At 35.2% G+C, this 24088-nt stretch overlaps 3 protein-coding genes and 1 pseudogene across 3 annotated transcripts; 3 read left to right on the top strand and 1 right to left on the bottom strand.

The window, feature by feature from the left end:
* The first annotated feature begins 1826 nt into the window (after positions 1–1826).
* Positions 1827–2359, top strand: LOC126018527 (olfactory receptor 5P3-like; annotated as a pseudogene).
* A 1-nt stretch (position 2360) lies between these two features.
* LOC126018995 (olfactory receptor 502-like) lies at positions 2361–3037 on the top strand. Its single transcript, XM_049781115.1, is given in 2 exon segments — positions 2361–2580; positions 2583–3037. Coding segments are annotated over 2 exon segments (666 nt in total). The 5' UTR covers positions 2361–2369.
* An 8684-nt stretch (positions 3038–11721) lies between these two features.
* On the top strand, positions 11722–12666 carry LOC126018945 (olfactory receptor 502). The gene has a single exon (XM_049781065.1). It carries the CDS (start codon positions 11722–11724, stop codon positions 12664–12666), a length of 945 nt encoding a protein of 314 aa, XP_049637022.1.
* A 2168-nt stretch (positions 12667–14834) lies between these two features.
* LOC126018526 (olfactory receptor 10Z1-like) lies at positions 14835–15800 on the bottom strand. The gene has a single exon (XM_049780655.1). It carries the CDS (start codon positions 15798–15800, stop codon positions 14835–14837), a length of 966 nt encoding a protein of 321 aa, XP_049636612.1.
* Between the last annotated feature and the right edge of the window lie 8288 nt (positions 15801–24088).

Genomic DNA, 24088 nt, shown 5'->3' with positions numbered 1-24088 from the left:
GCCCTGAGTTCTGGTGAGTATATACTCAAAACTCTTGAAATAATAAAACTAAAGAAATAAAGATAAGATTAGTGATGCTAAAAGTTAAGAAGGTAATGAGAAGATAGAAATTATTATGACTATACCAATTGTGATAAGGGCTTTGTACATTGATTGCATCATTATAAATATTTTGGTTGTGCTAATTGTGTTTTGTCAAATACTGTAATTGGAGAAACTCAGTAAATGTACAGTGGATCTTATATTGTTAATTAGAGCTAAATGTGAAGCTACAATTATCTCAAAATAAAATGCTGAACATGAATATATTTTAAAAGCACAAGTACTTTCCCATAAAATTTCTATTTTAAAATAAGTTCTTGACTGGCACATTTTATTATTGTGAATCAATAAAAATTTAATTTCAACAATCCATCAAGTCTTTATTAAAAATCAACCTACTGTACTCTCAAAAACTGTGCAAAATAATTACCTAATATATGGTCACATAATCATAATACCTATGATTTTTGCCTGGAGTATTTTTGCAAACAAGGAGTATACTCTAGGGCTTACATACCCAAAGACATCAAACCTCATAAATGCAGATTTACATTACAGTGTTAAATCTTTGGAATTTATTATTGAGATATAAGCATCTGAAGGTAATAATTTTCTTATATTTATGTGAACTACCTATGAAGAAATGTTCATTTTCATTTTTACAGTAGAAATTTAAGTTTTATTATTATGAGTAAATTATCATTTGTTGGGTATCCACTTACTTCTTGAACCCTGTTCAGTGTTATGTACATTGTCATCAGATTTAAACATAAAGTATAATTAAGCTTATTTTAAAACAAAAAGGATAATGAAGAGTTGAAAAGTATCTACAGTTGTCTAAAGTTTCACAGTCTACAGAAAAGCTGAAAAATAGAACCCAAGTGCTATAGATCTAAAGCATATAGCATTTTGTCCTATACTTTGCTTCAACATTATGGTGGTATATAATAGACACTAAATTTGTAAATGTATGTTTAAACATTTTAAGTTTGGGAGCATGGAAACATCTCATTGATAGAATGCATTTGTACATGTATTAGATTCCTGCCAGTTCCCAAGCAAACAAAAAATACAATAACCCTCTCTTATCCTCTAATAAACAAATATATAAGCTTTAATTCACTATTTAAGTCATACCTTGTCAAAGTTTGATAAGATAGTTAAATAAAAGATAAGAAATCTAGAACTTCAGAGTTCAGATGTATAATTACATGTAATTATATAACAAGGCATTCTGTTGCTTAGTTAGTTAACATAGAATAGTATCCAGACATTATGTTAAAAATAAGATTGTAAAATAGTGTGATTCTGAATAAATTCAGTGTTATTGACATTAAACATTTGAAGGAAAAATAGTATTATAAAATTTTGTTGACCTGCACAATTCAAAGAATAACAAAATAAACTATATGGTGCATATCTGACATCAATGGTATTATACTATCAATTTTTATATGAAGTTTGTCTGAAAGATAGTTTGACTAGCATTCATTTTTGTTTTAGTGACATTTATTATATAGATATTGCAAAAATAAGTATGCAAGTTATTATATACTTTTATATTATAACATTTAATTTTATTTATTGCTTTCAGTGAGGAGTAAAGATTTTTCCCATACAGATGGGAATTATACAACTGTGACAGAATTAATCATTCTGGGGTTAACAGAAGACACTACAGTTTGTACCACTTTATTTTTTTCCTAGGAATTTATGGGGTAACTTTAGTAGGCAATGTAAGCATAATTATGCTAATCAGAAACAGCCCTCAGTTGCATACCCCTATGTACCTTTTCCTCTGCCATTTGGCTTTTGTAGACATTGGGTACTCCTCTTCAGTCACCCCTGTCATGCTCATGGGTTTCCTCAGGGAAAAAACTACTGTTCCTGTTGCTGGTTGTGTTTCCCAACTTTGCGGTCACTTTTGGGACAGCTGAGTGCTTCTTTCTTGCTGCTATGGTCTATGATCACTATGTGGCCATCCGCTCACCTCTTCTCTATTCCACTCACATGTCTCCCAGAATCTGCATTTTTTTTTTAGTGGGAGCATCTTACCTAGGTGGATGTGCAAATGCTTGGACATTTACTGCTTGTTTACTAAGACTGTCTTTCTGTGGACCAAATAAAGTCAATCACTTTTTCTGTGACTATTCTCCCCTTTTGAAGCTTTCTTGTTTTCATGATTTTGCTTCTGATATCATTCCAGCCATCACTTCTGGCTCCATCATTGTGGTCTCAGTGCTCATCATTGCTCTCCTACATCCTTATCTCCATCCTGAAGATGTGCTCTACTGAGGAGTGGCACAAAGCCTTCAGTCACACCCAATATGCTTGTGAATTTCTTGGTGGAGAAAAATACTATCTCTTATCTTGGATGTGGCATCCAGCTTGGTTCAGCTGTTTTCTTTGGGTCAGCTGAGTGTCTCCTTCTGGCTGCCATGGCCTATGATCGCTTTGTGGCAATCTGCAACCCACTGCTGTATTCCAACAAAATGTCTACACAAGTCTGTGTGCAGTTAATAGTAGTAGCTTACATTGGGGAGTATATTTGATGCTTCTTCCTTCACTATTTCATTCTTTATTCTTCTGTGGACCAAATCAAGTGAATCATTTCTTCTGTGATTTTGCTCCTTTAATTGAACTCTCATGTTCTGATGCCAGTATTCCTGCAGTGATCACTTCATTTACTGCTGGTTCTATCAGTGTGGTTACAGGATTTATCATAGCTATCTCTTATATCTACATCCTTATTACCATCCTTAAGATGAACTCCACTGAGGGGCGCCAGAAAGTCTTTTCCACCTGCACCTCCCACCTCACAGCAGTCACTCTATTCTATGGGACCATTACATTCATTTATGTGATGCCGAAGTCCAGTTACTCAATTGACCAGAATAAGGTGGCTTCTGTGTTCTACATGGTGGTGATTCCCATGCTGAACCCCCTCATCTACAGCCTCAGGAACAATGAGATTAAAGGGGCTCTGAAGAGATAGCTTGCTAGAAAGTTACTTTCTTAGGAAAGCATGTTATTTGATATCTTAATATAATCTTATTTATCTCATAGCATATGACAGATAAACAACTTAGTTGTGGGTCCAGTTTACTCCTTTATTTGTTATTTGTGTATCCTCAAAGAGCTCCTAGAATGAGAAATTGATTCCCATCCCCTTCTCCTCATTTGGGGAGAGATCTTGGTAATATTTATCCGCAGCAAATAATCCACATAGACAGGAGGTTAAAGGGGTAAAAGGTTGGGCGCAGAGAGTTCTTTGTCTGCCTACTGCCGGCTCCAAAAAACACCTGGAGCCAGCCAGCAAACTGCCAAAAGACTCCGAACACCTCGCTCCCGAACTATTTATTCCACTCTCAACAGCGCCCCCACCTGGAAGGTCAAAGAGGGACAACAGGCAAAGAATAATCTTATGGAAATGTTTTCATATACAACACTTAGTGATTCAAACAATTGCAATTATTTAGTGCCTTGGAGAATGGAACAGAGCTAACTAAGGGAGAATAACAAAACAGGTGAAAGAATAGCAATGTAAACTTCACCTGGAGAGTATATTCAAGCAAGAATGCAGGCAGCGTGCTCACTTCCTGGTAGCTCTGAGTTGGAAACAATCTGCAAGTCTAATCTTTCTGCTTGTAATTTATCTTTGAGGTTTCCCTCCGATGAATGGCAGACTTGCTGTCTTATTCAGCCCTACATGAGCAAAATAAAGCACATGATTGGATGTTTAATGTCTCAAATTTTATGCTTCAACTTATAAAACAAAGAATTGCCTCACAGGAACTGAGAACTTAAAGAATTGAGGCTATTATAAAGGTACTTCTTTTCTGTGAGAACTAAGAGGCAGAACTAAGGGTTATCAAGAGAGATTCAGTTCTGATGGTGTTTTGGGTTGAGAGAATGCATGTATCAGTACCCAAGGCATATTAAGTTCATAGTTTCGTTGTAGCTAATCTATTTTGGGGACAGGGGAATGTGGTTAAGTTTTGCCTGAGACTCTAGTTTTTCAAACTACTAAAAAGTAGACTCTAGCTTGAAGAACTAGAGTCTCAACCTTGAGATAAAATAAGATGACAAACACATGTAGTGACTCGGGGAAAACAGAATAAGCAACAAAACAAAGCATCTCACATACATTAAATTCTTAAAAACAATTAATTGACTATTATACACCAAAAATAAGTGAAAAATTATAACCAGGGCAAAAGAAAGGTGCTTAACATGAAAGCCAGTGGAAATAATTGATCACAGAAACAAAATAATTAATATTAAGTTAAGGAGATACCAGAGTGATACTACAACGGGTAAGGATTTTGACTTACACACAGCTGAGCCTGTTTAGATTGCCAGCATCTCTTATGGTGCCCTAAGCATCACCAGGAGTAATTTTTGAGTGTAGAGCCAGGAGTAAGCTTTGAGCATCATTGGGTGTGACCCTCCCAAAATCAAGCAAACAAAAATAAGGAAATTAAAAGATATTTATTTAAAAAGATAAAAGACAACTTGGAAAAAATAAACCATTATAAAAATTAATGCAAAGAATAATAAAACTTTATAACTGAGCATTTTTACTGGTAATAGTTATACCAATACTTTTCCTTTGGCAAGCATAATTCTCAAAGGTTTCATACCTGATCTCAAGAGACAACAGAAGCAGGAAAGCAATCCTATCTTAGAAATATAATTACAATGGTGAGAAATATAGGTAATAATATTTAAAAATATATTGTGAGGTCATGGCAAATGTTTATTCTTAAAAGTATAATTGCCCTCAGTAAAGCATATTCCTAAAACAATATTGCACTCACAGTCCAGAAACATTTTACAGTTAAAGAATAATTTTTGTCATTGGCCATGTTGTATAGATGACATTTCTTTATTTATATAGAGAGAAATTTAGAGGAAATAGAACATTTCATGCATGTCAATTTTGTCCTTAGAGATATAAAAATATATCTATAAAACTTTACCTAAAGAAGATATTTGTAATCTTTCATCTTAAATGTCATGTAGTTTATATATACAAATGTTACTGATTTTGTAATGTATCTCAAGAGAATCTTAAAGAAATGGATCATCTACTCTATATATCACAGTCAGGCTTTTCATAGAAATTATGGAATACCTTGGGCATTGTGTAAAATAATTACTACAAAAAATTTGCAAGCTCTTTTCTCTTTTTTCTCCTATTCTTTCTGTTCTTTCTTCTACTCCCTTCATCCTCTGCCTTCTTAATTTTTTGCAGTTATATTTTTGGCAATAAATTCTTGCTTACTATTAGCACCTAATGATAATATAGTTTTAGTAAAATTCTGTTTTCTAGTAGATATTACTAGACTTAATAGCAATTGTTTGTTAGATCTACATTGATGTTATTGATGGATATTAACCCTCTTACTTAAAAATAAAATGTAATAGCTATAAAAAAGTCTAAAACTAATTCTTGTCTATCCCAAGTAAAAATATAATTATTTGATGTTTTACAAACTAGTTTAATGACTCTTTATTAAATAGTATGATCAACAAAATCTGAACAATAAAATTGACAACATTGAACATATAATGAATATATATTGCACATGTTTAGAAAAAACTACAGGAAATATTTTATTTTAATAATAGCATATGTGACTCACATGTGTTGCCCAGGTATATGGTGCCTGAACATATTTTACCTGCATTACCCCTCTTGAGATGTGGACTTTTGTACATTCATTCAGGGTTGGGTACCAACCAGAGTCTCTGTTTGCCTTTGGAGAAGCCTGTGCTGTTTTGAGTGAGTTACTCTTCTATTTCTCTTTCTTTCTTATCCTCTTCCTTTCCTCCCTCAGTATATCTCCTCCAAATAAAATCTGTTTTTACATATGTTTAAATTTTCTGTGTGTATTATAAAATAGTTTAAATTATTTTAATAACTTTTAATTACTTAAACTGTCTAAAATACTTAAAATCAATAATTAATATATGAGTAGAAAACACACACAGAAATGAATTTATAGCTCATGAATCAAATAAAAATTAAATGAAGCTTATAAAAAACTTAATTATAAGAAAAAATGCTTAAGGAACCAAAAAAATTTAAGTGAAATGAATAACATTTGCATGAATTTCAATCAGAGAAAGGGTAATAAAAATAAGTTCCAGGATTGTAGTAGGACAATATTTACAAAATTAATAGCAGAAATAAGGCATATATTAAAATAAGAGGCAAAATAATTCAGATTTTTGAGATATTATTTGTGACTTTTATGAATATATCAAGAGAAATTTAAAAAGTGAAAGAAGAAAGAACTTGTAGAAAGTATACAGAAATTGTAATAGGTCAGGGCCAGAGTGGTGGCACAGGGCATTAGGTGTCTGCCTTGCATGCACTATGGTCCCCCAAGCCACGTGTGATTTCTGAGCACATAGCCAGGAGTAACCTCTGAGCGTCACCGGATGTGGCCCAAAAACAGAAAGAAAGAAAGAAAGAAAGAAAGAAAGAAAGAAAGTAAGGAAGGAAGTAAGTAAGGAAGTAAGGAAGGAAGGAAGGAAGGAAGGAAGGAAGGAAGGAAGGAAGGAAGGAAGGAAGGAAGGAAGGAAGGAAGGAAGGAAGGAAGGAAGGAAGGAAGGAAGGAAGGAAGGAAGGAAGGAAGGAAGGAAGGAAAAGAAAGAAAGGAAGGAAGAAAAAGAAAGAAAGAAAGAAAGAAAGAAAGAAGAAAGAAAGAAAGAAAGAAAGAAAGAGAAAGAAAGAAAGAAGAAAGAAGAAGAAAGAAAGAAAGTAAAGAAAGAAAGAAAGAGAGAGGAGAGAGAGAGAGAGAAAGAAAGAAAGAAAGAAAGAAAGAAAGAAAGAAAGAAAGAAAGAAAGAAAGAAAGTAGAAAGAAAGAAAAGAAAGAAAGAAAGAAAGAAAGAAAGAAAGAAAGAAAGAAAGAAAGAAAGAAAGAAAGAAAGAAAGAAAGAAAGAAAGAAAGAAAGAAAGAAAAGAAAGAAAGAAAAGAAAGAATAAAGAAAGAAGAAAGAAAGAAAGAAAGAAAAGAAAGAGAAGAAAGAGAAGAGAAGAAAGAAAAGAAGAAAGAAAAAGAAAGAAAGGAAGAAGAAAGAAAGAAAGAAAGAAAGAAAGAAAGAAAGAAAGAAAGAAAGAAAGAAAGAAAGAAAGAAAGAAAAAGAAATTGTGGAAGCATGAAACTGCTTTTAGATATTTGGTCAGTAAATGTCTGACCAGCCAAGGCCCAGTGGTTCATTCCCAAAAGAGTATTACTCCACAGTTGGCTGATTTGCTGAAATTAATTCTTCTGTGTCTGATTGATCCATGGTAATATATAATAAAAGTTATCTAGTAAAATCAAGTTAAAAATAAATTCAAATTAAAAATCCTAAATTATCATACAATCATTAACAATGGGATTAGCATTAAAAAACTTTTTCACAAAGTGAAAGGACAAATTTCTCACTTCATACATTTACCAAATATTAAGAATTTCAAATTTTGAAATAATTGGGCTGCTATAAAAATTTATTAATACAACAAATAGGTATACTTCAAATCAATGAGGTGAAGAATAGCCCTGATTTTAAACTTTGTATCTATATTTGTTCTAAATAACAATAAATTGAACTCTCTTATCAAAAGGCATAGAGTGACTGGATGGATGGATCAACATACTGACCCCATTTGATCACTAGCACTACAATTGGTCCCCTGAGATACTTCAGACATGACCCCTGAGCACAGAGCTAGGAGAAAGCCCTAAGTACTTCTGTGATTCAAATATCTCAAAATACTTCCAAATACCCATCTGAAAGAAGGGCAAAGCATGTTAATGCACGGAATTCTAGCCTCCATTAGTTGTTGTTGCTTCTGAGGGCTTTATGTGCTTGCATCTGTGAGATATATTTACCAGTGAAATGAGAAGGATGAACAGGTTATTAAAGACTTCCCAGAAGGTCTGAAGTTTCAGAAAAGAAATGAAAGAAGGAATGGAACAGAGTGGATAAACTGTGCACTTGAAGCGGAAAAATGACATTGAGGGTCAGAAATACCTAAATGGTTGGAACTCTTTAGTTTCAATTCTCCCATTTAACAATGAGGAATTATTTTTGTAATAAAATAATTTGCATTATAATACCATAATTTAAATATGTGAATTTTTAGCATAATTCATAGGAAAATATTCTGGAATATATTTGTTTTGCTTGCTTTTTAGTGTAAACACCAATTTCTCAATAGTGTCAATATATATTGATAGAGGAGGCCCTAAAATTAGCAAGACAATTACATAAGATTGAATTTTAGAGCTAAAATGTTAAGTATTTTATTACCATACTATCCTACTATATGCGAGGTCAATATTAAGGTTTATATACTAATAAGGAATTAATTTATATTTATTATAGGCTTTAACTATTTATAATTTAATTTTATAGTTTGAAGTGTAAGTATAAGCAGTGAGGCTTCTTTGCATGTGGCCCTCCCAGGTTTGAGTCTCAGCACAGCATATTGTCCCTTGACTATTTTACTGGGTTCACTGTGGACAGCCAGGAAATATTGAGCTACCAACCCAGAAAATAAAAAAAAAAATTCAACTTTATACCATTATTTTTAATGAGTTCTACCTCATTATTCTTTCACAAAATAATTATAAGTTATCTTACATAAATAAGAGTAAAGTATTTATAAATGCCTATTGACTTAATCAAACCCTGATTTTTGTAACTGAACTTTAAAAATGGGACTTTATTAAAAACAAATCAAAGCTTTTGAATAGATATTTATCAATAATTTATTAAATAATCCTTCCCAATAATTGTGAATATTATTGAAATATATGTAGATACCAAAATAGGAGCAAAATTTCATATCTTGAGAATTGAGACTCCTGAAAATTAGTTTTGAAGTATTTGTAAAAACTGAAAATTTCCATTTCCAGTGCAGAACTTAATTATCCTCCATAGTGCTTTTGAATTCACCTTTTAATCACTAGAATCTTCAGAGAGTCATCCCCAAAGGCAAAAGCAAATAAATAAAAGAGAGTTATATAACATAGGGATTTTGATCTGTTACCAAAAAATGAGTGAAATTTTATTTCATGAGGTAAGACTGTCTTCTGCTAAATAGTTGGATTAATTTTCATTTATCATCTAAAAGTGCTTTCTCCCTAATATTATCTTTTCTCACAAGTATAGTGGAAAAATGGCAGATGCAATTAAACAATTTGTAACTTCTGTCTGGGATCAGCCCCAGGCGAACAGGTCTGAAACAGGGGTGTCTAGAGACAGGCATAAGGGAGACAGGCATAAGGTCACAGCCCTGATTCTCCATCACATTTCATTGTCTTAAACCAACAACCACAGGAAGAGCAAGAGCAAACATTACAGATATTTGCCTATTTATAGTAATCTGGCCAGGTTAAGCTTTTACATATTAAAAGTAACTAGGGCAGATGATGCAAAAGTCTCTGAAGTGAAGAATATTCAAAGGAATCTTTGTCTTTGAGAGGTTGCAGATATAATAGCATTTATAGGACCTCATCAAGAGCCTTTCTCAAAGTAAAGGTCCCATTAACTCTCTCTCCAGCTTCTCAGTCTATCTAATCTTTTAAACTAATATCTATTTCATAAATGTAGACATATATGACAAACTCTGGCTATATTTATGATCATTACTTATGAATAAGTATATGTTATATATTTTTGTTTATTTCACCAGAATGCCTTCTTTATCTTGCTGAAAGATGGAAACTCAGGATCTTTAATGCAATTCAAACTTTGAACAGCACTTACCAGTCATGCTACTATATTCACTTTAGATCGTTTATCTTTAAATATCTTTAAATACATTTGGATATTGGGACATTTATTTCTAAGTAAACATGTAAATTAAAGATTTTAAACATATATCAAATATATTTACAGAAAGACTTAGTTTACGGGTGAAGTGCTTTAGTTTCAAGACAGCAATACAAAAGGCAAAGCTCAAAGTTTGTTTAAAAATACAGAGGTTTGGGGGGCTGGAGCTATTGGCACTGCGGTAAGGCATGCATACATCTGAACTAGGACAGATCGAGGTTCCACTTCCCTGGCATCCGATATGGTCCCATGCCTGCCAGGAGCGATTTCTGAGCACATAACCAGGTGACTCCTGAGCATCACCACAAAACAAAACAAAACACACACACACACACACACACACACGTTTGGGGCTAGAGCGATAGCATAGTGGTAGGGTGTTTTTGCCTTGCAGGTGGCCAACCAGGGATGAAAATGGGAACAACTCGGGTAAGATCCTCAGCATTCTATATGGTCACCCAGCCTGCCAGGAGCGATTTCTGAGTGCAGAGCCAGGAGTAATTCATGAGACCCACCGGTGTGACACAAAAACTCAAAAAGCAAAATAAAACAAAACAAAATAGAGGTTTACTTCATTCTGGCATTGTACTTTTTATTATATATACTTATTATTTTCTAACTCAGGATATACTTCCTTTAGCAACAGATTATTTTTGAAATGAATATTAGTTCCTTTTCTAAAATGAATTAGAATTGTTAAGTAGAAGTGATTAAAATCTTAAATTGTTTTATTATTAATCATATATTCTGATTAGATTTAATTAAAATAGTGTAATACCAGATATACTGTTTTCAATGAGATATTACTGTTTCTCAATAAGATATCAATTTTTAACTACAAAGTTTTAGAAGTACAATAAATTTACAGAATGACTTCATTCATTTCATTTAATGAAATACCTTCCTGGATTAGCATAAAGAACCATTTTAATTCTACTTCTTAAAAAATCATCTTATTTAGGAGATATTGTGGAGTATGTATAAACATTTTTATGCTTCCTTATGCATTCTTGTGATACTTAAAGGTTACTCTGCATCTACTCATTGTTAATACAGTAATATTTACCTTTATCTTCCAGTAATAGTATTTGATTTAATATGCTTAATACGTAGTAAAGTACTATAGAATCAGACTTTCTGGAGCTTTATAAATCTGAATTCTACAACTTGTTATGTACCTTTGTATGAGTTAAATATCCTCTTTGATGCTGTTTCTTTACCATAAAATAATGATAATATATCATATAGTAGGGTATGATGCATAGAAATGTATGCATATGTATATATTCATATTTTAATTATTTACCATTTAGTAAGAATTTGATAAATACTATGCGATGCATTACAAAAACTATTTCTATAAACAAATATATCTAATTATATGTGTCATTATATTTTGGTATTGTTTTAGTTTTTATATTATTTGCTGTGATCTCAGTCACATTTGTGCATATGGGAAATTGCATAATATTTAAAGAAAAAGAGATGATAATTAAAGATGTTTTGGGGGAGGTTGTGTTTAAATATATTTAAAAATAAGACCAGATGAATAGGCAAGTCATTTGCTTTGTACATGCCTGATCTTGGTATAATCCCTAGCACCACATATGGACCCCAAGCACTTCCCAGGAATAAACTCTGAGCACAGAGACAAGAGTATCCCTGAGCACAGTGGGTGTCACCAAAACATAAATATAGACTCATTTTAGCATAAATGTATGCTTGAATATCATTATCTGTGACTAAGTTCCCTATTTGTTAATGAAAATAAGGGCATTGAATTTACAACTTATTGTAAGGTTCTGTTATAGGCTCACTTAGTCACTGCTCTGCATGGTCTCATGGATTCCTTGAGAAATGGAAACTACACTGAAGTAACTGGTTTTATTTTGTTGGGATTAACTGATGACCCCATTCTTCGAATCATCCTCTTCATGATCATCCTTTGTATCTACCTAGTGACCATCTCTGGCAATCTCAGCACCATCACTCTAATTAAAGTGTCTTCTCAGCTCCATCATCCTATGTACATTTTTCTGAGCCATTTGGCTTTTGCTGATATTGGGTATTCATCTTCAGTCACACCCAATATGCTTGTGAATTTCTTGGTGGAGAAAAATACTATCTCTTATCTTGGATGTGGCATCCAGCTTGGTTCAGCTGTTTTCTTTGGAACTGCTGAATGTTTCCTTCTGGCTGCCATGGCCTATGATCGCTTTGTGGCAATCTGCAACCCACTGCTGTATTCCAACAAAATGTCTACACAAGTCTGTGTGCAGTTAATAGTAGTAGCTTACATAGGTGGTATTTTCAATGCATCTTCCTTCTCTTTGTCATTCTTTTCTTTATTCTTCTGTGGACCGAATCAAGTGAATCATTTCTTCTGTGATTTTGCTCCTTTAATTGAACTCTCATGTTCTGATGCCAGTATCCCTGCCGTAGTTCCCTCATTTACTGCTGGTTCTATTATTGTGGTTACAGTGTTTATCATATCTCTATCATACATTTACATTCTCATCACCATCCTGAAGATGAACTCCACTGAGGGGCGCCAGAAAGCCTTTTCCACCTGCACCTCCCACCTCACAGCAGTCACTCTATTCTATGGGACCATTACATTCATTTATGTGATGCCGAAGTCCAGTTACTCAACTGACCAGAACAAGGTGGTGTCTGTGTTCTACATGGTGGTGATTCCCATGCTGAACCCCCTCATCTACAGCCTCAGGAACAATGAGATTAAAGGGGCTCTGAAGAGACAGCTTGCTAAAAAGTTACTCTCTTAGAAAGCATGTTTTTGGTATGTTTTTGTAAAAAAAAATCATGGATAAATACAGCAATAAAAAGGAATTGTGTGCCTATGATTTAAATATATCAGGTATATGCCCTAAGGTAGAATTTTACTAAATGTAAACTGTTGTGTATGAAAACATTTCAATGGGATTAATATGTTATTGACCCTATCCTGATTGATGATTGTGCCCTACCCTAGGATGTGACCTGGCATTCTGCTCCCACCCTAGGGTGGTACCTGATTCTGCTCCCACCATTGGGTGGTACCTGATCCCACCATTGGGTGGTACCTGATTCTGGGGCATAAAAGCAAGGGTCTGTGGAAGGCGAGGAGCTTTTTGGCTGGAACTGATGCTGAGGCTTTTGGCTTCAATCTTGTCCTCCGAATAAAGCTGATATTTTCACAAGCCTGACTGTCTGCTAGCCTTTTACCCGCCGCTTCACCTCAGAACCGCCGGCTGAACAGAGTGGCAGATGCGTGCTCCGAGCTGGAGGGGAAATATCTCATCCTCCATCCCTCCATCAGTCAACCCCATCAAGGGCTGACTTGCAACAGTAAATGATAAATTTTTATATCAACTTGGAAATTAGAAATGTAATCACTTTAAAGATGCTAAATTATAATTAGAAACATTGTTTCAAATGATAAAATAGTTACTCATATACATATACATGTATTTTTAAAAAGAGATATCTGCTAAAGAATAAAGTTTTAGATCTCTAATTGCTTATATCTGTGCCCATTTTCAATGTAGTTTATATAAAAACAATGTGATGGCTAGAGTGATAGTATGAGGCAAGATGCTTGCATGGTCTCCTGAGCCTTGATCCTAGAGCCAAGAGTAAGTTCTGATCACTATTGTGTATAGACCCAAACAAAAATTAATTGATTAATTAAAAATAATTATTAAAAGATAACTATATTTAAGTCTTAATATGTATTCAGAGAAATTGAGAAAGTTGAACCAGAAAGAAAATTGAAGCAAAATTTTTCTTCTTGGGTCAAACCTGTGGTATTCAGGGATTACTCCTGGAGGTTTCTGTGATAGAACCCAGGTCTACTGCATGTAAAGTAAACACCTGTCTACTACACTATTACTCTAGCCCTTGATTCCTACCGATGATTATTTTATGCCTGTATTTTATGTCTTTGGCTCCAGTCACCATATAGAGAATCCTAAGAGGAGGATAAAGCAAGTCTCTAACTGGTCTGTGATCTCTGTCAATTTAAAATTATTCAATTATAGTGGCTGGGTTCAGAGCAGTGTTGCAAGCGGTTGGGCGTTTGCCTTGCACGTGGTTCACCTATGACAGATCATGGTTCGATCCTCCAAGCCAGGAGCAATTTCTGAGCACATAGCCAGGATTAACCCCTGAGCATCATCGAGTGTGCCCCCCAGAACCCCCTCAAAAAGACAATTAGAGTGGCTTGGGAGATAGTATAATGGGTAGGATGTTTGCCTTGATGTGTCTGAGTAGACTAAGGGAGAAGAATGGCAATATAGATTTCACTGAGAAGTTGCATCTAAAGCAAGTATGCAGGTGCTGAGGTTGAGAATGGGGTTGCCTTGAATTTAGCTGCTGGGTAAAAGTATGCTTGTGCAAATTTAGTCCTTTTACTCATGCATACAATTTATTTTTTTCAGGCTCCTCCCTAGTAAATGGAAGGGTTTCAGATTCATTTAGTATGATTCAAAGTGAGCAAAATTAAGGTCATGGTAGAATTTTAAGTATTTCAAAGTTATGCTACAGCTTAGTCAATCTGGAATTGCCTCACTAGGAAATATGAGAATCAGCGAATTAAATATTTTTTTGGGAAGTGGGGTATACCTGATGGTACTCGTGGCTCTGCATTCAGGGATCACTTTTAGATGGGAGACCATCTGGGGTGCTGAAAATAAAATCTGGGTCAGTTGCAACTGAACAGTTTCAATCTCATCACTTCAGAGGGTCCCTCCCCTAAACTCCTCCATGAGTGACCACTGAATTCAAAACCAGGAGTGATCCCTAGCCAACACCAGATGTGGTACCCCCCCACCAAAAAAAAACAAACAAAATCTTTGAAACTACCCTTTCAGTACTAATTAAATGGTGATCTAATACATCAACTATTTTTAAGTACTCATTTTATTCACTTTCTCTATCAACAATCTTTAAATGTTTAAGTGTTTTCAGTTCTTTTATTTACTCTGTGAAGAAGAAACCTATTAGCATTGCTAACTATCTTCCTTAAGGCTACCTGCATTTCTTTATTCCTTAGACTGTAAACAATGGGATTGAGAAGAGGAGTCAGTACAGTGTAAGTCACAGCCATCAGCATATCTTCACTAAATGAGTCCTCATATTTTGGCCTCAAATATACAAACCCAGCAAATCCATAGTGTATGGACACCACAGTGAGGTGGGAAGAACAAGTTGAGAAGGCCTTATACCTTCCCTTAGTAGAGGGCATCTTCATAATTACAGACCCAATGAAGATATAGGAGATCATGATTAAAATAAAGCTGCCCACCAACACAAAGGCAGAGAGAAAAGAAATAAGCATTTCATGATAGGAAGTATAGTTACAAGCAAGGGAAACAACAGGTAAGAAATCACAGAAGAAGTGCTGGATGATGTTGGAATCACAGAAAGACAAGTTGAAGACAATGTTGACAATGCTCAGAGAAATCAGGAATCCAACCATCCAAGAGGCCACCATGAGCTGAGCACAGATTTTATGGCTCATCCGGATGGCATAGTGCAGTGGGTTGTGAATGGCAGTGTAACGGTCATAAGACATGGCAGCCATAGTGAAGCAGTTATTGCCTCCCAAGCCAAAGAAAAAAAACATCTGTGTGGCACATTCAGGAAGAGAAATGGTCTTGCTGACTGAAAGCAAGTCCACCAACATGCGGGGGATGATGACCATAGTGGTACATGTCTCTGAAAAAGATAGGCCACAGAGGAAAAAGTACATGGGGTTGTGAAGGTTGTGGTTGAGTTTTATGGCCACCATGATTGACACATTTGCAGCTAGGATGGTCAGATGGGAGAAGAAAATCAACACAAAGAGAAGAGCCTGCAGGTCTGGGAAACTAGAAAATCCCCACAAAAGGAATGTGCTGACTGTGGTTTGATTGCTCATCTTTATATGCAGTGATTTCTCTCAAAGTTGCAGAGGTTCTTGAAGCTAAGTCTTTGAGAGATTCCTAATATATTCAAATGACTATATCTCAATTACTTGCACCTAGGAAAATTTAAGATAGTTACTCATGGAAGAGTTTGGGATGTTAACTGCACATGTTTAAAGTCAAATTCAGGAATCAGGGTGATGAGAATAATTCTAGCATGATAATCCATAGAAATTGCATGAAGTGGGCTAAAGTATCTTCTTGGAGCCTCCTTACAAAATCACTTGCATCTGTCAATAAGGATCTGCATGTAAGAGGAAAAATATAAATATAATTGCTTTATTTTTCAAATGTTTTGTGATCTCAAGGTATATTTTACTCATGAATACTCATGATAAAAATAAATTAAAATGTTAACTGTTTGAATAATTGAAATACTTTTTAATTTAGGAGAGTCCGTGAATTTTTCAAAAGAACTTTGACTTTTCTTTTAAAGCAAATTTTATGTTCATTATTGCACCACAAGGAATAGCTCCAAATATAGTGATTTGCCAATGACTCAACCACTTACATGAGTTTAACATGTTGTCACATTTTTAAGATTCTATTCATAGCATTCTTTAACCTTGTAATGCATAATATCATTAATTCTTTTTTCTGGGGCACATCCAGCAGCACTCAGTGGTTACTCCTAGCTCTGTGCTCAAAAATCACTCCTGGCTTGGGGGACCATATGGGATACTGGGAATCGAACCAGCGTCCATCCTGGGTCAGCCTCATGTAAGGCAAATGCCCTACCATTGTGCTACCACTCGGGTCCCATGTCATTAATTCTTAATACATCTCAGCAATTTAAGTTTTTTTTTAGATACCTAATGTTACATATTATCTTGGAGTCAAAATGATTTTGAAAGCAATTGCATCATTCTCATGTTTTACATCAACATTAGATTTCAATAGAACCTTTGAAATGTTTTCTACCAAGTACAGTAAGATGTACTTTCCTTTAAAGTACAGATTTATTGAAGTCAATATACTTTCCTTAGATCAAGATCCACTTGAGTAAACTTTGAGACCACTTTCCACTTCCCTTGGTATACTTGCATATTTGGTTTTAGAAGAAACATTTGAGCTAAGGGTTCCTGGTAGAATGAACTTTATTTTAATTTTCCTCCACCTCACCACTGTTCCAAGAGTCAGGTGTACCCTAATAACAAACTGTTCAGATCCTGGAAACACCACTTTAACCCCAGTTGTTATTTTGTAACTGTAAAAACAGTTCACTGTTAACTATCTTATTTTGCTTCTGTAACTTGCCTTGCTGATCACAGCTCCTTTCCATTGTATTCATTGTTTAACTAGGATGTGTTTTTGCCTTTATAAAGTCAACAAGACTGTACTTGCATTCATTGGAATGCTAGTCAGCATGTAGTAGTCAACTTCTGTAATAAAGGCTCCTAATTTAGGCTCTCTGAATATGAAGCTTATCTGTTTCTCAGGAAAACTACCTTCTAACACATTCTCCTGTTTTCATTACTTCTCCTACCTCTTAGTGTATGTGACTCCCCAGATCTTAGCTTTTGTCACTCACTCCATTTTCTTTGTCAAAGTTCCAATTTGGAATGATCTGAAAATGTTGAGTGCAATATTTTCAAAGCAGAATTGAATACATTTCCCACACAACTCAGTTTCTTCATTATAGAGTTGAATACTAAAATAAGACTGGACTGTATTCATTTTCTTGAATTTCCAATCCTTATATGAGTAATTCACTTCCAATTTGCCAACTATCTTTTTAAACATACTCTTCCTCAAAGAATATTCCTGTTATCTAGTAACTATCCCAAAGGATACATTTGATGCCTCTATAGATATAAACTGGTCAAACATTAATTGCATTTTAATTTATCACAAAATGACTATGTATTTCTAGCATGTTGGTTAATGCTTATCACAGATTGATCTATGTGTCTGCTGGTAAATGTTTCCACTACATCTCTCTACCTGAATTACACTGAAACCAGATAACAGTACTCTGTATTTTCCAACTATCAGACTTCTTATGCTATTATATGTTTTCAAATGTTGTTTTCCCCTGCCTCAATTTCTCCTTATTGATTTATAGATTGTACAACATCTCATTATATAAATTTTCTAACTTCCAAGATGCCATGTTTTATTCCATCACTCAAACTTTTGCAAGAACCACATCTTTTACTAGAAAAATTTTAATTTCCAACATTTCCAATTCCCAGATTATGTATTAGCATGATTTTAATATAATATGACAGGCTATTAATGACTATTGCCACTTCGTTATTAGGATTTATTAGATTATATAACATTATCTTCGTTGACAGAAAATAGCCTAAAAATTCCCATTGTCAAAAGGAATTGAGGTAGGCAGAAAGGAAAGAACTCTGAGAATAAATTTTAGAAACAAGACATGATCTGAAAAGAATTATTCTGCCATGCCCCAGCCCTATCCACAAGACCCACAAATAGGGCCTGAGATTACTAAGAATTGGGGGGAGACAGTGCAAACCAGAAGTTTCATAGGCCATGGTGGATATTATTTAGCACTTTGGTGGTAGAGAAACATTAAGTATCATTGCTTACTAAAAGCATAAAAATTAGCATTTTATAAATAGCGTTACCCCAACTAAAAAATATACTTACAGATAATGTATACCAGAATTAAAATGATCTTGAATCTCCCAATTTAAGATGACCCAGATCATCTGAGGCTCCAATTTAAAAGCAATCCATTTTCTGAACTCGTTCTTTTGGCAATTCAGCTTGAGCAAAGTCCCTGGTGAAACTTGAAAAACAACACTGCTACATATATTTTCTATATATTTTCTGTTTGGCAATACCCTATTTTTGTTTGTTTGTTCTGAACACCCAGAGGTATTCAGGGCTTATTCCTTGCTCTGCTCTTAGGAATCACTGCTGACATGTTTCTAGGGATTACATAATGTGCTGTAGATAGGACTGAACCTAGTTTTGCTGAGTGCAAGCCTGTACTCACTGTATTCTCTCTCAAGGTTCCTGGAAAGGTCCTATTAAAAAAGGACTACTGCACAGAGATCACTAAGTCAAATTAGTTTGGAAAAGTTTTCAGAAGCCTGAGGCTCTTCAGAGAACTTCATTCTGAAGTTTCTTGCCTCCATTAGGACATGAATTTCATTTTTCTTCGACTTTCTTCATTCTTTCTCTCTCCCTGCTGACCTTTCCCTTAGAATTCAGATACAAAAAAAAATTTTTACTTCACTATTTTCTGGAAACTTTTTTTTCTTCTTCAGTGAAAAACAAAAGAAACATAAATCAAGGTAGAAATTGGGACTGATTTCATTTTCTGAGAAGAATATAACCTCAATCCAGCATGAGAACTATGGATTCCCTCAAACAAAGATGGTAGAAACCAGCTTACATGCCAGGCAGATCAAGATCAGGTTAAGCTTGGTAGTCTCTGTGATGGAGGTGAAAAGACTTTGATTTCTAATTTTCAGTCTCCTGACAGACACAGCATCACCAATAGGATATTCATTGTTATTATCTTAAAATCAAGAGATATCAAGTCAGAGAATAAACTTGGTCTCATAACTTGGGTATTGCTTTTTTTCATTATTCCTGTGATTTAATGTATCTCATAGTTAGAAGTAAGTTTTAAGTCAATTTCCTCTGTGAAGACTTACATTAATCCCCTTTGATATTCTTCTATAATATCTTCTTCATTCCTTAAGAATAGAGCTTAGTACCTGAAGATTTTAATGAGTCACTGGGGATCCTTCTCCTGAGACTTTATACTGGAATTTTATACTCTGTGGATCTATTGCCCATTGTGATGTCCATAAACATTCTTTTAATTATAACTACAAAGGACTTTTTTTATACTGGGATTTTATACTCTGTGGATCTATTACCCATTTTGATGTTACACTCTGTGGATCTATTGCCCATTGTGATGTCCATAAACATCCTTTTAATCATAACTACAAAGAACTTTTCACTTACATATTATACTTATTTGAATAACAATTATAGCTGTTAATGAGCTGTGAATTCTATTTGTCACACTGCACAATATTATTTATTTAAGAATTCTGAAAACTTGCTAATTCCTTCAGATTTTTTTTACCCTTAGCACAGGGCAAGGAGTATATACTATATAAGAAAAAATTAGAAAAGGCTTAATGAGAATAATGTAGGCAAGGGGTCCTTAATAGTTTGAAGAAGTAATAAATCAAAATAAGATCTTAAAAAATGTTAACACTCTGTTACCAGACCAGACCTTTGCCACTACAAAAGTGTGAAGGGTGAAACCCCCTTTGATTATTAATGACATCGGATTAGAAAGTGATGCCAGCTCCAGCCCTGAGATCAGACCCCCTCGAGAAAGGAGAAACTTCAGCAGGAATAATTCAGAATAAGAATATTTAACTTTGGGGCTGGAGTGATAGTACAGTGGATAATGCTTTTGCCTTGTACAAAGTTGAACAGAGTTCCACCCCCAGCATCCCAGCATGGTTCAAAGAGCCACCAACAGTAATTCCTGAGTGCAGAGCCAGAAAAAAACCTTGAGCATCGGGGTTGAAGTGGAGTGGGGTGGGTGTGAGGGTGTGGGGGAGAAGAAAAAGAACTTTGACCTCTGACAACCAAAGTTCAAAGTCCCCTGAACTTGCCAGGAGTGATTTGTGAGTGCAGAGCCAGGGGTAACCCCTAAGTTTCTCCAGGTGTGATCCAAGAACCAAATAAATAAATATTTTTATCAGCTTTTCTCTATGGTTTATAGTACTTGTGATATTTTCATGCTTAATAGTTTACACCATTCAGCTTCATCCCCTCCTGGTTAAACTATTTCCATTATCATAGTAATTACCTTCTCCAAGTTCTATCCTCCAGCCCCCTCAGGTTTCCTACTGACTATCAGTTCTTCTGTTCTTTTTTCCTACTGTAATGGGTGGCACATGAATTGGCACAGGACAACCATCTTGTTCCCAACCCAACTTTGCCTTTTTTTTTTTTTTTGGTCACAACCAGCTGTGCTCAGGTGTTACTCCTGGCTCTGCTCTCAGAAATCGCTCCTAACAGGCTCGGGAACCATATGGGATGCGGGGAATAGAACTCAGGTCTGTCCTGGGTCAGCCACATGCAAGGCAAACACCTACTACTGTGCTACCTCTTTAGCACCTGCCTTTTTTTTTTTAAGTAGAAATAAGCACCATAGAAGTAAACAGTCAACATGAAAAAATGCTCCACATCACTAATCATCAGGGAGTTGCAAATTAAAACAACTATGAGGTACCACCTCACACCCCAGAGATTGGCACACATCACAAAGAATGAGAACAAGCAGTGTTGGCGGGGATGTGGAAAGAAAGGAACTCTTATCCACTGCTGGTGGGAATGCCGTCTAGTTTAACCTTTATGGAAAGCAATATGGAGATTCCTCCAAAAACTGGAAATCAAGCTCCCATACGACCCAGCTATACCACTCCTAGGAAAATACTCTAGGAACACAAAAATACAATACAAAAATCCCTTCCTTACATTCATTGCTGCACTATTTACCATAGCAAGACTCTGGAAACAGCCAAGATACCCTTCAACAGATGAATGGCTAAAGAAACTGTGGTACATATACACAATGGAATATTATGCAGCTGTCAGGAGAGATGAAGTCATGAAATTTTCCTATACATGGATGTACATGGAATCAATTATGCTGACTAAAATAAGTCAGAGAGAGAGAGAAAAATGCAGAATGGTCTCACTCATCTATGGGTTTTAAGAAAAATGAAAGACATTCTTGCAATAATAACTTTCAGACACAAAAGAGAAAAGAGCTGGAAGTTACAGCTCACCTCATGAAGCTCACCACAAACAGGGATGAGTTTAGTTAGAGAAATAACTAAGTTTCGAACTATCCTAATAATGAGAATGTACGAGGGAAATAGAAAGCCTGTCTAGAGTACAGGCGGGGGTTGGGTGGGGAGGCAGGAGATTTGGGACATTGGTGATGGGAATGTTGCACTGGTGATGGGTGGTGTTCTTTACATGACTGAAACCCAAACACAATCATGTATGTAATAAAGTTGTTTAAATAAAAGAAAGTAGTAAACAGTCAAGTCCAGAGACCATGACCTCCTTCTGAAAATAATTTCTCACTCTTTTGAGAACTAGCTGCTAAAGTGGCCTTGCAACTTTATACTTTCCCCAGGTTTTTGTGAACCTGCTAATCTACTTGTGCATATCTGCTTTAAAAAATGTACTCTACTCTTTAAAATTTATGGAAAACTGTGATCTAGAGGCTGCACTTATCACCTCTCCCCCCCATGGTTTGAAGTGAAACATCACATAACTAGTAAAGAATTGCTGATTTAAGCTTTGCCTAGTGCTTCTATCCTTGTCAACATAGGGACATAATGCCTACTGTTTTGGGACATTCATTATTTCATAATTATAGTTTTTTTATATTTTGCACATGAGAAAGATCATTTTGTGTCAGTCTCCCTCTGTATAACTTCACTCAGTATGGGACTCGCCATCCAGATCCTTTCATATAGTAACAAATTTCATGACTTCATTATTTCTTATGACCAAGTAATATTCTATTGTATATTGTGGTTTTTGATCACATGTACCATAACTTTTTTATTCTGTTATCTATTATTGAACACTAGTTATTCCCAAATTTTGACTATTATGAGTAGTACTATCTGGAGCATAAATATTGGATTGTCTTCTATTTTTTGTGTTTTTGGGCTATATTTCATACTGGATCAAATGAAAGCTCAATTTCTAGATGTTTCATGAATGTCCATATTGGTGTTTTTGTTTTATAGGGGGGTTGGGCCATACCCAACAGTGCTCAGGGGTTACTCCTGGCTCTGTGTTCAGAAATTGCTCCTGGCAGGCACAGGGCACCATATGGGATGCCAGGATTTGAACCACTGTAGGTCCTGGGTCCGCCACTTACAAGGCAAAAGCTCTATCACTGTGCTATCTCTCCAGCCCCATATGTCCATATTATTTTCCAGAAAGAATGAACTCTCACTGGTTGTTCTTCTTTTTGATGCCTGTCAATCTCTGTAGTGTAAGGTGATATATTATTGTTTTTATTTGTATATCTTTGATAATTAGTGATACAGAGCATTTTATCATGTGCCTTTGGGTCATTGTTTCCTTTGAGTTGCAGAAACTAATTAATATAATGTGTACCATTTGCTTATATTTGCTTCCACTTGATTAATGGTGTTTTTGATGTATTTCTTTTAAACTGCATTGAATCTGTACAATGCTTGGGAGAGTATTGTTAGTTTTATGACATTAATACATCCAATCCACAAGCAGGACATTTGTTTCCATTTCCTCATGTCCTCTTTGTATATTTTGAAATAGTGTTTTATAGTTTTCTTTGTATAGGTTTTTCACCTCCATAGTTAAGATGATTTTTCAGTGGCACTTGATTTTCTGAGGCACAGTTGTGAATAAATTATTTTTAAATATCTTTTTTCTTCTCTATTTTATTTTATTATTTTTTAATTTTTTTGTTTTTTGTTTTTTTTTTTTTGGGCCACACCCGGCGGTGCTCAGGGGTACTCCTGACTATCTGCTCAGAAATAGCTCCTGGCAGGCACGGGGGACCATATGGGACACCGGGATTTGAACCAACCACCTTTGGTCCTGGATCGGCTGCTTGCAAGGCAAACGCCGCTGTGCTATCTCTCCGGGCCCCTCTATTTTATTTTGTATATAGAAAATCTATGTACTTTTGCATATTAATTTTGTAGCCTATTACACCATAATTGTAACCTGCTCATTTCTGGGAGAGGTCTTTGGTAGGTAACAAAACGTTTATCCTCAGGGGCAGGAAGGAGAGGATTGTGAGGAGGAGAAATAAATTGGGAAATGAGGAGAGATTCAGCAAGGAAGAGGCAGTGGGAGAGGAGATGGCTGAGAGGCTAGATGCAGAGCTGATGATATCCAGCATAAAATATTTGATAGGAGCCACACCTGTTGGCTAGGGCCTTGAATAAAGCTGATGTCTTCTGAAATTTGCCTGTGAGTTTTCTCCCTGCCACTATCATGAACCTGCAGACTGAGCCGACTGAAGAGAGTTGCAGACATGTGGTCCAAGCTGGAGGAGAAAGGCCTCACCCTATATCTCCATCCTATCACCATCCAGCCCCATCAAAGGGCTATTATTCTACACATAATTATGTCCAACTTTATTATTTATAGAAGATTTTTTGTAGTTCATAAGATTTTCTAAGTACATGTCATCTGAAAATGTTAT

Source organism: Suncus etruscus, chromosome 9, assembly GCF_024139225.1.
Source record: "Suncus etruscus isolate mSunEtr1 chromosome 9, mSunEtr1.pri.cur, whole genome shotgun sequence".
Taxonomy (NCBI): domain Eukaryota; kingdom Metazoa; phylum Chordata; class Mammalia; order Eulipotyphla; family Soricidae; genus Suncus; species Suncus etruscus.
This window is presented reverse-complemented; position numbering and strand designations above follow the sequence as displayed.